Here is a 15,966-nt window from a genome sequence, read left to right as displayed (position 1 = left end):
AGACTAAAAACTGGTATGGTGACTATATATAGCCCCGTTTCTTTTACTTAAATATTTTGTTGTTGTTCAGACATGTCTGATTCTTTGCGACCCTATGGTCTGCAGCACACCAGCCTTCCCTGTCCTTCACTATCTCCAGAGTTTGCACAAATTCATGTCCATAAATATTTTAGGCATATAACAATCCATTAAGATAAACACTGAAAGAGTAACACACTCAGCCAAGCAAAGTCTAGCTCAGAGACAGCTGAAGTTTTTGCTCGCATGTCATTTCATGGACTGATGGCACTGCCCGGAACATCACACTAAAGTGGAGTCTAGACTCATCTTTGGCTCCACAGGAGCGACGGCTGTGATTAATGAAATGTGACTGCTGTGGTGCAAATCTATGCCAGCTGTCGCCAGGGATGCACAAGCCTCCTGCAGCCACACTGGTGTGGAAGTACTCAGAAAGGGCTGTAAGTACTTAACCATCACAAATCTCTTGACACACCAGGATAAAGCTCTCATCTCCAATATTAAATCTTGAGTTGGGGTGATTTGAGAAACAATCAATTCTCCATGAGTGAAGTATTCAAGTTTGAGCTCACAGCTTCATTATGCTTCAACTAGATGCTCTAAGAAAAATAGACCAAAAACAGTTTTGAAGAAGGCAGCGAGGCTGCACTGGATGTGTGGATCTAATGAGTGAAACAGAATCCAACCTAAAACAGAAATAAGGCAACACAGGATTGACTTGTAATGAAGAGTGTGGCTCTAACTGTAGGACTAGAATAGACACATCAAATTTGTCAAGGGGAAGGAAATTTTCGTGAGACATACTGAAGACCAGGCTATATGCTTTCAAAAGAAAATTAGAAGTGGAGGAGATATGGACACTTGCTCTATCAGTAATTAAAATTGAATTGAGTATTCCAGAGAGACACAGTTTTATAATACTTAAGCTCTTACCCCAAAGCAGACTCAGAACCATGACTGATGCAGCACACCCCAGGATCTACCAAAGCAGGACGGTTCAAATCTGGTCAGAAAGGCCCTCTGGACAGAAAACGCCTTCTTCCTTACCACTTGAGTCACCTAGGAAATGACCACTGCCTTAAACCAGGATTTCCAGAGGGTCCCGATGAGTGCGAAGCAAACAGGTGCTGGGACTCTGAAGGTGAGTTCCCTGCCTCCTGGGCCTCCATCCATTCTTTTCTGGACAGCTCAGGCTCAAGTCAGGCTTTGTGACCTCATGGACTACTAGTATATCTGGGATGAAACCTAGATTTCCCATGAAATTACTATAAAGCAGGTTGACTCACACTCAGATGTAGCCTGGGTGTGAATACAAGACAGAAATACATAAGTTAGAGTTTAATAGTTATTTGTTAAATGTGTATATATATATATATATATATATAGAAAGAGAGCACGGTATTTGAAAAAATAATTAGTGGGATGAGGCTAAAGATGCTTAGAAAATCTTTTATTTTTCATCCGTTGACAATTAATTGATCATCTGAATGGTAATTCTCTAAACTGAGAGATGAATTGCTGGCAGGGAGACTAACTTGTTTTGTCAAACTCTTTTGCTAAAAAGAACAAACCAGTCCAGCTTTAAATTTAAGAAACACAAAGGTTTTGATGCTTATTATGCCAACACTTTTTCATATTTACTTCATATTCAACTACCTAATGAGGTAAGTATTATGGCTCTGAGATTATCTAAAATGATCAAACCACCTATCTAGTAAGAGGCACGGCCAGCATTAGAATTCAGATCTTACTTAAAAGCTTATGATTTAAAATTTAAAAAAAAAGTCTACTATTAATATAAATGTAGTATCAATACTTGCTAGTAGAGAATATTTGGAAAAGTAGTATGAAGAAGGAAAATGAACTCATGATTCTGATTTCCAGGGGAAGTCACATCAACATTTTTGTATACTCTTTCCAGTCTTTCTGCTGTGTGTATTGTTTAATATGTGTGAACGCATGGTGTATCAAAATAGATGTTATCACTGTTTTAAAAATTAGCATCTTCTGATTGTAAAAGGAAAGTGCATGCATTATAGAAAACCCGGAAAATACTGAAATGCACCAAGTGGATATAAGCCATTTACATAAGAATACTTCACATATAAAGCTTTCACTCTGATGTAAAAGCCCTTCTAAAAGAGGGGAGGACAACAGCTGTAGTCTGATGAAAAGGTTTTAGTATCTTACAATGAAAAATACATCATGTGCCTTAAACAACTGGCACACCTGAATTTACATAAAAGAGGCTTAGCAAGAAAATAAGGCTTGATTAACAGTGGCTCAAGGAAGTTCTAAATGGTGTTTAACAGACGGGATCTTATGATAATATCATCTCAAAGCATTTATTATCAAAACAAAAAACTTCAGTTATACACAAAGTAATAAACCTTTACAAGAGCTGCTAAGGAAAAGTGGCTGTGTAAGTCTGCACACAATTACTGAGGGCAGAGAGCAGAGGAGAACTCCAGTCGGGATGTGGATTATGTTCATACAGCTTGCTCCTGATTTAAACACTCATAACACACTGGATGAACTGCAAGAGAGAAACCAGTGTCACACCGCAGACCCCAAACATGGAACACCCCTGCTTATTTTCACACCGCTTACATTTTGGTATTCTCATCTGGATTGTGGATTTAAAAAAATAGTTTTAAAAATAAGAGTAAATGATGGGTGGAAAGGTTCACATTTTGAAGGAAGCATTCTAGTATAAGATTCAGAGGGTTTCTCACATCAACCCTTCTTATAGGAAGCTGATGCTACCTTAGTGCATAAAGAATTATTTAAATTCCAAATTAATATCTCACTCAAAATGTGATCATGGTCAAAGGCACCTACTCACAAATATAAATAACAGTGGAATTTATACTGTTCTGGCCCATGGGGACTTCAGAACTGCAGTCTTACCCCACTATTCTACTGGACTGCCTTTAAAATAGTTTATTCCTTTAAAATCTGCTTAATTAAAATATTCAAGTATGTCAATATATGGACGGAAACAGCATTCAGAAAAGTGTGACAAAAACAGAATATCTGATCCTTCTCCAGTAATTCAGAAACCTGAGTGTGGAAGCACCAGTTGTTTGCTGTGAAAAGTTTGCTTCACTATCAAACACACAGCAATGGTTTCTGCTCCTGTTTGCAGTCTTCTTTGGCTTTCTTCCATCACCATCACGGCTCTGGACACTGCTATTCCTACAGCATTCCTGCAAGGACCAGCTGACACTCCCTCTTTCAGGGAAAAGGGAACTCGGGTCAGGACATTCAGATAGATATCCCTTAAGTAGCTCCATGAGAGGCTGTAGCCTGTGCACTTTCCACCCCACAGGCTGCCTCTCCATCTTTGGAAACAGCAGGACTGTTACCTGAGAAGTTAATGCCCACAAGAAGTTAATGCTTAAGGGAACACACCTTTAAGCAAAAGAAATAGACACATTTACGCAACAGCCTTTTAAAAGTGTACTCATTAACTGCAGCTGCTGCTAAACTGAAAATATGTGCATGTTTGTATTTTGAAATGGAGAAACCTTTTAGTTGTCACAGTGATGCCCATTCTAAAAGTGGTTTATCAATGGCTGAACAAAAAATGGAGATGCACCTAAACATCCCCCCGCTGTGCTGTGTCTATCCAACCAAGGCCATCAAAGACAGCACGTGGTTATGCTCACACTGGTTATGTGTCTGTGTCATGACACATTTAGTGTGGCTGTACAGTAAATACATCGTTTTAAGTTATGACTGAAGTTTGTGCCTTTTGTCCTCAATGAAGAACACAGACATGCCAAGTGCAGCTTTGAGCCATGCAAGTTATTTCTCAATGACAGAGGTGATTTGTGTAAAGGAGACAAGTAGATACAACATCTGCGTGGTGGTATTTTTCAAGGACATTTCTTATTGAAATCTCACAACAGTCTAGTGAAGACAGCATTTTTTTTCTTTCCTCAAATAGTCTCTGAGCATGAAAAATCCTGCCTAAGTGATCCAGCTAATCAGTGAGAAAAGCTGGGCCTTGACCTAAATTGTTTAATGCAACAAACGGTGGTCTATGGATAAGACAAATAAATGAAATTAATAATTTTGGATGGTGACTCCTGATCACATAAGCCTTAACTGCTCTGGGATCCTTAAGATGCCCTAAAGAGCCAGCTTCAAAGGGATGCCCAATTGCTGTACATCTTTTTTACTTAGTTACGAATTTACTCAGACTTACATCATCATATGGGAAATTCACTACACCTTGCTGAGCAGTATCCCGTCTTCGAAAGCTGTCTGTAAAACACAACAGTAAAATTTATTAGCTTTTTTAGATCATCTGAAATCATAATAATTATGTTAGCACTGAGTTTCAAATGCAGTAACAAATTGTACAACCAGCCAACAGAAACAAAAGGCCAAAGGAAGGGAGTCAACTGTAGCAATATGAATGGATTTAATATGCAGCCAAGTAACACAGCAAGCAGAAGTTGGCCAACTGTCTTTCCCAACCTGGAGTTGGAAGAAAAGGCCTTATGCCAAAGTCAGTAAAAGCTGCTTCTGAGGCCATTCCTTAATTGTGACGGAAGTACAGAATTTCAGACTTCTTAATAACAAAGATATGTGAAGAAACAGATGCTTCCCCAGTGGCTCAGCCATAACCACCTGCAACGCAGGTTTGATCCCTGGGTTGGGGAGAACCCGTGGAGAAGGGAATAGCAACCCATTCCAGTTTTCTTGCCTGGAGAATCCCATGGACAGAGAAGCCTAGAAGACTACAGTCCATAGAGTCACAAAGAGTCGGACATGACTGAGCACACACTCACAGCTGTATGGTGACCTTAATATGACAAACAGATATGATCAAATACTCCATCCATTTGAGCTTTGTCCTACTAAATGAAAAGGATTTACTTTAATAAAAAAAAAAGCATCTGCCCTCAAATTTGTCAGGATGCAAAAAAATTATAAAACCGTATGTTGAAAAGGGTAAAAAAACTAAAGAAAAGGAATGGAACAAGAAAAAACACACAAAGGAAAGAAAAAGAGGAGAGAGAAAAGTAGAGATTATTGATACAGTCTCATTTGAGAAGGACATCTGAAACACAGACCACCATTTTAAATTACTCTCCAACAGAAGGAATTTGGAAAGAGCTACCGATGGGTAATTTCACTTTTTTCCAGTATTTCACTTTTGTCAAGTAGTTCACGTTCTAGGGAGAAATCACAGACTACTGCTCATACTTTAATAAAAAATTTACTAATTAGCTTGGTACATTTATGTTATAGAACACTAAGTTTAGTTAGGACTTCTTTCTCCCATCCTGAGCTGCTTAGCTCTTCAGGTCTTAGTTCCCTGACCAAGGCTTAAACCCAGGTCCTGGCAGTAAAACCACTGTCCTAGCCACTGGACTGCCAGGGAATTTGGTTAGGATGGCAGATTACTTAACATGTGAGAAAAGCTTCTGAGGAAACAGAATTGTTTGCCAGGCCTGCTAATAGCAGTCTCAAAGGACACACCTGTTAGAGCTCGCAGCTTGACGCAGCAGGCGATGTAATCATCAAAGGTGATCTTTCCATTGGTACTGTATCGTTTTGCAATGGAATTCACAGCCTGCGGACTCAACCTAAATCCTGAAAGGAAAAAAAATCATCCAGCAAAAAAAAGAAAAAGAAAAAGATTCCAATTTCAAGGATTAAAAACAAAACATTAAAAATAATTTTAAGCCCAATTTTTTAGGAGACGGCTCATTTACATTATGAATATGTGCTATTTCTATAAATAGAAATGTAGCACTTAGTTTTATAAATTAAACAAAAAAAACAAAACCAAAAAGCTACTAGTGAACAGAGGTGGAATCAGTCATACCCACCCATTGTTGTCAGGGCCTTCTGCAATTCTTGGGGATCCACTGTTCCACTCCTATCACTGTCAAAACTGATAAAGTGTTGTCTCCAGCCGTTCAGTACAGCCCAGAGTTCTTTAAATTCATTGAAACCCATTGTGCCTGACATGTCTCTCTGAACTGTAATCAAGGATTAGAGCATCTTTATTTTGCAACATTTTCTAATGATTAAATCAAAGATCAAGGATAAGGGAATTTAATGTTCTTTCCGCTGAAAAAAATATTGTACATTCTTTTGGTCATGACAGGACAAAAAGATACTCTAATGATATAAAAATAAAGGCCTATGGAGAAAAAGCTCTGAGTATGTATTTTCTGTGAGGAAAAGAGATCATCTACACGAGTGACTACAAGGAAATTAAAAGGCCACTGTGAGCTACCTGGAACAACCAAAGTGGTCGGCACTTTCTGGGCGGTCCAGGCTATGCTGCTTACCCTTCTGTCCAGGGTCCTCTTTAGCTCTAACATTCCCACGGTAAGCCCTCCCAGACCCAGTTTTCACTTTTGGAAAACGAGGTGGGATGAAGGCACCATACCATCAACAGTAACTAAACTAGTCTAACAACTGTGATATGAAAAATCCCATTGCTTGAAGGTCAGTGTGACTCATGCAGGGTAATCAATGTCACAGCAAAAAAGCCGCCTTGACTGCTCTGGTTTCTATACTTGTTTGTTTATGATGCTTCCTCAAATTCTTAAATAACAGATGTTCTACTTATTAAACTTCCTTCCTTTTTCACACCAAGTGACATCTTAAAAGTTAATGATCTTGGAAAACTTTTCTGTGGTCATGTGTCACTTTGTGTTTACTGAATATTAGTTCTTAGACAAATTCCTTCAAGTTTTTTTTTTTATCTAGAATAAAAAACTCTAGACTGCCATCAAGGTAAAGGATACATCCAGCATTGAAACCATAAGCCGGCAAGTCTCCAGGTTAAACGCTGTTAAATCAAGAAAAGTACATACATATTAACGTGATTTCAAAAATTCACATTACATTGGATACATTCAAACTAATAGGAATGTGATTATTTATACACTTTTATTCTTACATGCTGTTCAATTTATGTGAAACTATATTCATGGAGCTTTGAAGTAGGCTTATTTTCCAGATAGAGAGAACTCCTTCCAGACCCAAATTTGATTTTAAAAAATTTAATAGATATCTTTTTTTAAAAAAAAGGATAGCCTAGTATTGTTAATATTTTTAGGTGTGATTCATGGCTTTTAAGTTGGGGGATAAAAGTGTCCTCACCTTTAAGAAAAATATGCACTAAAGTTATCTGTAGGTAGAATAATGTTAAGAGATCTGAAATCTGCTTTAAAAGAAAATGGCTAGGTTTACAGATAAAACAAGAAGAGCAACACATTGATAACTGTTGATGCTGATGGATGGGTACAGAGGAGTTCATTGTATAATTATCTCTATTTTTGCATAGGCTTACAGTTTTCTATAACATAGTTTATAAAAAGTATTATTTTCTTTTTTTGCCTTTGAAACTGTAATATATTTTTTTTTTTTTTTGCCTGTATGTTAGCTCCAACTGCCAGGCCCCATTTTAAACACTATTATTAAGCTAACCCCTCAAGCAAGAAACCAGTTAACATACCATGTAAGATTAAGATCTCTGCTGATAAAAGGCAGACTCAGAATTTGAACTCAGGATGGCTCCTGAATGCACACACTGATTCACAAAAATAGCCCTGAAATAATTTCTGTATGGTCACTACTGTATCCTCTTATAGTCCTGTCATAGAACCTATGTTAGATCTTCACTTTTGAATCGTATTCTAGACCCTAAGGCCCCAGAGAAGAGCTCTACGTTAACTTCTTGCTTACATTATCTTTGTTCAGAAGTTAGGCACAGAATGACCATGACACCTCCATAGAACATTACAAGAATACATTCCCTTAAACTTGATTAACAGTCAACTTATGAGACAGGGGTTTCTGATATTTTCAAGACTAAGGAAAACAGCCCTATGTTTTATGTGCCCCAGGCATGAAATAGCTCTGAGTTCAATCCACCACAATGAACCACAATGTATTATATCCACCACGGTGAATGGGTGGATCCAGTGGCTTTGTCCCTACGCACAATTGACTTTAGTTGGTTTTGCTAGTTCTGTGCAGATCATTTGTTTCTCTTTCTTTTCCCTTTAATGTCAGACATTGAATGGTCACCTCCTACCCCAAATTGCCTATGACCTCTTTTCATAGACAGTAAGATAAATATGCTTGCTAGAATTGTGAGTCAAATGAGAGCATTCTGGACTAAGACCAGAGGACCCACTCACTGATAGCCATTGTTCAGAAGCCTTTTCAGTTTACTCACGGCTCAAGGGTGTTTTGAGGGTATTTCCACACCTCACTTAGACAACCAAACTAGAATACACTTGTTGGTTTATGACCTAATAGTACTCTATCTAAGTATCAACAAATTAAAGAATTTCCTTGCATCTTATCAAGACTTTGAGGGAGTATTCTTAGGTACAAAGAAGTGTAAAACTAGGAGGAAGAAGTGACAAGGTTCATGTGGGCAAAGCTAGCATAAATTTGACAAGGCTATTGAGATGTACATAGAGTTAACATTATTTACAGCTATTACCAGCTTCATTTTAATCTTTAAACAAAGTGCATTTAAAACACTAGGCTAACTCTTATTGCTGTAATGTTTCCAAATGTTACAAACTATAGGTTTTCTACTTTTAATACATTCATGTGTTTAGCATAGCTTAGAAGCCTGAAATAAAAGGTTGGAGACTATTTCTGTTTTGGTCCCTTAATCTCTATCTGATCCATGGAGATAATTCTTGGAGGTGAGAAAAAGGAACACTTTTAAACACTTTAAAGAGTTGGCTGATTCTTTGTTGTGATTTTTAAGTTGTGTGGAGGTATGAAGTCTCTCTAGTCTAGACCAGAGGTTCTTGATCCTGAGCACTTAAAAGAATCACCCAAAAGCTTTAAAAGACTCTGATATCTGGGCTATACTACAGAACAATAATTTTTACTTTTTTAGCTTTACTAAGATATGATTGACATACAACATTGTGTAAGTTTAAGGTATACAATGTAATGGTTTGATGTATGTATATAATGACTGTAAGAAGGTTAATTACCACATGTATCACCTCACATAGCTACCTTTGATGCATGTGGTGAGCAGTTTTAAGATCTACTCTCTTAACAACTTTTGTTAACAAAGTATAGTCAGCATCACCACAGAACAATTAGATCAGAATCTGACTATGGGAATCAAGCATTAGTTTAAACAGACACTTCTGATTTACACTGATAATTAGAAGTAATGTATAATCCCTTAGGTAAATACCAATTTTTCTTAAGTCAAAATACAAATAAGGATATATATGTATTTTTTTTTCCATTTTAGGCAGTCTCCCATCCTCATTAATTCATCAAATGCCGATTAAGTACTCCTGATGTGCAGGGCTCAGGATGCCAGGGACACTGGAGATAACAGCTGTGAAACTGGACCTGCCCTGGCTGACGGAAGTCATGCGCACAGGGTGGTGGTGGTTTAGTCGCTAAGTCATGTCCGACTCTTGCGTCCCCGTGAGCTATAGCCTGCCCGGGTCCTCTGTCCATGGGATTCTCCAGGCAACACTGGAGCGGGTTGCCATTTCCCTCACCAGGGTACAGGGTAGAAGAGGGTAAGCCATAATGGAGACACCAGAAACTACCAGATCTTGAAGTGTGAGAGGCTCCTTCATGTTGAAAGAAAGACTTGATAGAAGAGGTAACATTTAAGCCGAGCTGTGAATGACAGGAAAGATTTGGGATGTCTGGAGACAGTCATGTAAAGCTGGGGACCTGCACGAGCAAGGGAAGCAGCAGTGAGTCCAGACGGCAAAGAAGCGGGGGAAGTGTGGGGGTGCTGTGCGCCTGGGGCTGAATTCCTGGTAAGCCGTCTAACTTCTGTTTTATATGGGCTCCATGGCGCTACTCAGGATTTTATGAGGAGGAGAGTGACAGGTTAGAGTTCTTTGTTTGGGAGAACAGAAATCTGGTCTGAGAAGGGAGAGAATGAGATGGGCAGGAACAAAAGAGAAAATTCACTATTCTGGGCAGGCAGTTCTGATGAGTCAGAACACTGACATCTTTATTAGTTTGGGTGAGGAGAACTCCTGTTCATTTCTTTTTTTTTTCCTCCAGAAAGTTTTTACTAATGCTACTCCTATTTTAAATAACACTAATTTAAATAATTTTAAATGATGTTAATCCTATTTTAAATAATTTCAAAGAGCAACTTCCCTTATCAACACCACCTCTAGGCATGACTGCTCCCTCTTAAATTGGTTAAGATACCATGTGCTGCTCAGTCCTGTCCTTCTCTTTGCGGCCTCATGGACTGTAGCCTGCCAGGCTCCTCTGTCTATGGCATTTTCCAGGCAAGAAAAGAAGATGCCATAGGTTTTACTATCTCCCGCATCCCCATCTGTGCTTTTTGGTTTGGGAGCTGGGTTGAAAAAGACCAATGGCTGCATAACTTCTCCATTACAACACGCACTCTGACACTCACAAACAGGATGGTTTTGTGGGTCATTACAGTCTCACATGGAGAAGGAAATGGCAACCCACTCCAGTATTCTTGCCTGGGAAATCCTATGGACACAGGAGCCTGGCCGGTTACAGTCCACCGGATCACAAATGGTCGGACACGACTGAAGCAGCTTAGCATGCATGCACAGCCTTCACAAGAAGATGACAGCAAGCAAATTAATCAGACAATCCAGGATAGATATGTCCTTTCTGTAACTCGGTGATCTAAGGTCATTACTAAATGTGGCTTTCTCAAAGGAAATTACTAAAGTGACTGCTCTACAAGAATAGACTGCCTACTCTGTTAGATTTTAAAATTGGCCACACCTCTTCTACTGAACAGAAGTAGAGTAATAGTCTGTATTGGGACATAGCTCACTTGTGGAAACCCTGCTATTAGATATCCTTTGTTCACCACTCCCAACTGCTTGAGGTTAACAATTTAAATGTACTGCCTACAATAGTAAAAAAAAAAACAAAAAACCAAACCCCCTAATGGAGAGAAGGGCATCTTTTGTGTAAGACCAGACTAAATGACAGAAATCCAAAAGGTTTCTATTTTGTTTTAATTCCCACAACTAGGAAATAGTGATTGGATACTGAAGTCATAAAACAAAGGATGATAAAAATGGATATGCTGAGAGTTTAAAAAAGAGAACCACCTAGTAACTATGCCCTGTCAAACAGTCAAAAATGGCCACTACAGGTCCACAGGTGTGAATTCTAGTTTGTGGAGGTTTTTTTTTTTGTTTGTTTGCTTGTTTGTTTTCTGGCCATGCTGAACGGCTTGTGGGATCTTATTTCTCTAAACAGGGACTGAACCCGGGTCCTCCGCAGTGAAAGCCTGGAGCCCTAACCACCGGACTGTCAGGAAATCCCCTAGTTTGAATGCTTTAATTCACAGCTTACCAAGAAGTTGAGACTTTGATTAGATGTTCTGTCTCAATTAACAACAGGCAAAGAAGGTGGTAGGTCATGCATATCAGCCAAGACGCTGTTCTATCATGGTCAAGACGTGATTTGAAGGGCAGCATGTGGCATGTGTGGGATGAGAAAGCCCCTGCCAGGAATGAGCATCCTGCCAAGAGCTGCCTCTGCAGCTCGTGCAGAATTCAAAAGGAAGGAAGTGGGTGTAAGCACGTGGGGAGTCTATGAGGAACTAGGGGGCAGCGGGAAGGACTACTATAGAGTTTAGAAATCAGGAAGGGTACATCTTACTTAGCCTGATGTAGAAAGAGCAAAGACCTGGGGGATGTCAAGGTGAGCATTCATGCTGCCAGGAGCTGAGAGCAGGAGTGTAGAACTGGCTCCTTGAGGACTAGGGGTGGGGGACTGGGCACTTGTGAAAAGGGAGGGTAGGACCAACTACTCAGAACCAGGGATGCAGAACAGGTCACCCTGGGATCAGGTGCAAGGGACCAGCCCCTGAAAGTCCTAAGTGACACCACGTTTGAGCCAGAATATGCTCCTGGCAAACAGTGAGTAGCAAATGTTAGCTCCTATCATTAATGACACCTGACCTGGAGGATTTCATTTCAGCATCTTACCTTGTTTTCTGAGGAGGAGGCCACATGTCTTATTGGTCTGAATGGTTCCAGACACCCGGAACCCAGATCCAAGAAACCCACTAAACTGGTGGGTAGTGTGGGATGATTCAGTAAGAACTATCTTCAAACGAGCATTTTGAAATACAAAAGAAATAAATTCAGCTTCTGAAATTCTTAACTTTGCCATTTCAGAAACTCTCAGATTCTTTGAAGGCTATAATAATCACAAGTGACATCTGAAACATGAAATACAAGAGATTTCCAAGACACTTTGGGGCTGCTAACTCACGTTTGTATCCTCCAGCAATGCCTGACTGTGTCAGGCATCTTTGCAGTTCATCAGCGTCTATTTGTCCATCCTTTTGAGGGGGGGAAAAAAAGGAAAAAGATTTACAAGAATGACTGGTACCTTCCAGTTCTTTGTTTATATTCAGCATTCAGTATACCAATAATGATAAAGAAAATGAATATTATCATGCATGAGACTTTTTTAAATGGATGCCTTTCAAAAGTAGGCATTCTTTTTCTTCACTCTACTTCCCTAAACAGTTAAGTTACAGAAAGAAATTGTTCAGCGTTCTCCCACAAATGGATAATGAGGGACATATACCAAAAATACTTTTCTTAATACCTAGGTAAAGTGGGTATTCAATTTCAGGCTTTATTTGCAACAATCATTATACAAGAATTAACCAAGTCTGAAAGCTGCTTACACCTGTACTTTGATATTACCAATATCTTTTCATCATTTCCTATAAATTCCTGAATCAGACTTGGCATAACTTCTCAAGTATAAGGTTCCTCTTCTTAATAAAACAGTGAGATGAATTCAGTTTCTTCCACTGAGACATATTTTTAAACATATGAATACAACAAGCTTCTATCCTGAACTACTCTCAGGCTGAACTAGGAAACTGCCAAAGTAAGCAATTTAGAATACAATTATTTATGTATTTGATTAAAAGTTCTATTAATTGTCCTAGTTTTTTTTTTTTTTTCTGTTGAGGGGGTGGAGAGCTGGGTACACAGGATGACATCAGTAAATGAAAAGTTTGGTTCCCACAAAAAGCAGCCTCTGTGATCACCCTTGCTTAGAATATGATGAATATTTTTTTCAGATCACAATTATACCTAGAAGACAGGTTCTTCATGCCTATTCATTGGCTGACCTAGGTCAGAATTAGAAATATGTTAAAGATTTTAAAATAAAATGCCTAAATCCTCAAGTTCATGACTATTATACAATCTAGGTGACAGGCAGGATCAATAATGTGAAAGACGATGGACATGCTGCCGCAGACCAGGGCTGCTGAAAGCTAAGCAGGTGGGGTCACTTTCATGGCTCCTGGTACTGGCGATCTAAGAATGCAGAGACTTGAGCTTTGCTGTGTCTTGTGGTTTCAAAGATACAGATCACTAACAGGTGAAGCAGATACTTAAGGGGAAGCTCTTTCAGTTTTAGACTCAATTTTCCATTCAGTTTCTCAAACTGTATTTCTTCCAGTGCTGTTCTAAAAGGTGGTCACAGGTTTTTATCCCATAATAGTCTTCAGGCATTTTCACATTAAGACTGTGCTATTTCTAGCTTTTGATTAAAAGAAAACTAGGTTGAATTCATAAGCACAAACATCCTCTTTGAACATGCTGGATTATAACAGCAGTATGATACATACAGTGACCTGGCAGCTGAGGAAAAATGCCTCCTACAAGATGAACTACCACCTGTCACACAACTAGAATGCAAAGAAGTGAAAGGTCTCGGGGTGCTGACCTTAATTCTCTCTCTGGGTCAACAGACCACAACATCTAACAAGGACATGTAAGGGCTGACCTAGTAATAGCATCCGCAGCAAAGAAAAACTAAACTGGCCACAAGATTAACTTCCTGATAGCAAGAAGAAAGTACCTTTCTTATTTTGAAGCTTGTGGGTTTTTAACCTGAAGTACCCATTTCCTAAGAGGGTAATTAACAGTCAAACTCAATGCAAAGAAAATGTCCCTCAGAATCTGGCTACAGAATTACTGGTACTACATGCTTCTAATTGTACAAAGAAAGGTTTAAAGTTCATCTGACCTGGAATTTCTTCTCTGGAAATTCACTGTCTGGACCCTGACAATTCACAATTCTAAAGACATCTTTCTACCTTACATATCTTCAAAGCATATTTATACTAGCTTATTGTGTTCAATCTGAGCCTAATTCAATCACAAGTTTAGTTCTGAATTGAACATAAGCATGGGTACACGTTGTCCGAGTTTGTTCTGAATATTCAAAAATAAATAACTGCCCAAGAACTTCCTTCTCTCTTTTGTTTTCTTGAGCAGAAGCAAAGGAATTCTTTTCCAGAGGAATAGTCATTTTTCCGTGTGACTATAACAAATGAAAGTGAAGTCGCTCAGTCGTGTCCGACTCTTTGCGACCCCATGGACCGTAGTAGCCTACCAGGCTCCTCCGTCCATAGGATTCTCCAGGCAAGAATACTGGAGTGGGTTGCCATTTCCTTCTCCTAGGGGATCTTCCCAACCCAGGGATTGAACCCAGGTCACCAGGTCTCTCGCATTGCGGGCAGACGCTTTAACCTCTGAGCCACCAGGGGAGCCCGGCTGTAACAAAGGTAACAAATGTAGAATCTGCAATTCCTTTAATGTTAAAGGGAAGAGCTAACCTGTCCAGCTACAGCAGCAAAGTATCCATACAGCGGATCCTGAGTTTGTCCGGGAAACGCAGGCCCTCCGGGAGCCCCTCCATACTGTAAGACAGGGAACAAATGCATCAATCCGCTGACCAAGTTTTACTCTTTCACCATTCACTGCCTTGTGCAAAGTCAGGTTCACTCTCAGTCGTTTGCTCCCCTCCCCCCCCCGCTTTAACTCTCTACGTACAATCACTCCTCCCCTTTCTCCCATTCTCACCCCAGTTATAATTAAAAAACCCGCAGCGAGGATCAAAATGAGTTGTCTTGACAATGACATCAGTATAAATGAAGTAACCTCTGCAAATCCCCATTAACCTGCAGTTTGCTGAGATGAATGCAACCTGGCCATGCAACTTACCAGCAGGGCTCATAACTGTCTTGCCTGTTTTTTTCTAGCGTTTATGGTATTTTTAAAGCGTTCTGAGACAGGTGTAGCCTCCGAAGGGTGAGGTGTGTCACAGCTAGGTAATATTCTTTTTAGTAAACAGCTCCCAAAAGGATGCCCGTCCCAGACTCAGGGCCAGGCTGCCTTCCTCCCGAAGTCTCTGACGCTAGCGGACTTTCCCTGACTTTCCCGTTTTTCTCATTTTCGGAGAGAGAGAGAGAAGGACCATCAGATCGCAGGACCATTCTAGATTAAAATGGCTGTTGCTCTTAGAGAAGGCGGAGAGGAAGGCGACACCCCATTTGCACGATTTCACGCCGCGGATCCGGGAGGCACAGGGTGGGCTTCTTGGGTCAAACCTACGCGCGTCCCGGCCCCAAGCAGAAACCCAGGGGGGAAGAAGGGACAGAAGGAAGGAGGTCGCTGGAGACAGAGGCCGGACGGCGGGGGCGCTGGGCGAGGCGGCGGGCAGGGCGGGGGCGCCAGGGAGCCGCCCCTGCCGAGACGCCCGCTGTGGCTTCTCGGAGCCCCGGGCGTCCAGAGATCGCGCCCCGGCCACGAGCCCGCGCGGGCAGCACTCACCCCGCCCGCGTAGTAGCCGCCGCCGGCGCCAGGATGCCCGGGATACGCCATGCTGCACTCTGCGCCGCCGCCCAGCGCCTCCCGCCTCCCCGGCTGCCCGCGGGGACCGCCCAGGGCCGCACCACCCGGGGCCGCGGGGGACGCGCCCGGGGCCGCCGCCCGCGCCAGGCTCCGCTCCCGGCCTCCGCCCCTTCCTGCGCTCCGCCGGGTCTTTGGTGATTTCTCTTCTCAGGCCCTCAAGAACCCGAGGTCTGGTAAGTGACTTCACACGCGGGATACAATTCACACCTGGGAT

At 40.9% G+C, this 15,966-nt stretch overlaps 1 protein-coding gene across 1 annotated transcript; it reads right to left on the bottom strand.

Moving 5' to 3' along the window:
* Window positions 1-2,178: 2,178 nt before the first annotated feature.
* On the bottom strand, window positions 2,179-15,780 carry SRI (sorcin). Its single transcript, XM_020907724.2, has 8 exons — window positions 15,672-15,780; window positions 14,675-14,758; window positions 12,298-12,367; window positions 6,798-6,841; window positions 5,868-6,015; window positions 5,515-5,628; window positions 4,232-4,290; window positions 2,179-2,554 (listed from the first exon to the last, which is right to left on the bottom strand). Exons 1-8 carry the CDS (start codon window positions 15,720-15,722, stop codon window positions 2,528-2,530), a joined length of 597 nt encoding a protein of 198 aa, XP_020763383.1. The 5' UTR covers window positions 15,723-15,780; the 3' UTR covers window positions 2,179-2,527.
* Between the last annotated feature and the right edge of the window lie 186 nt (window positions 15,781-15,966).

This window comes from Odocoileus virginianus, chromosome 1, assembly GCF_023699985.2.
Source record: "Odocoileus virginianus isolate 20LAN1187 ecotype Illinois chromosome 1, Ovbor_1.2, whole genome shotgun sequence".
Lineage (NCBI taxonomy): Eukaryota > Metazoa > Chordata > Mammalia > Artiodactyla > Cervidae > Odocoileus > Odocoileus virginianus.
Note: the sequence above shows the minus strand (reverse complement) of the source record. Positions and strands in the feature narration are given on the sequence as shown.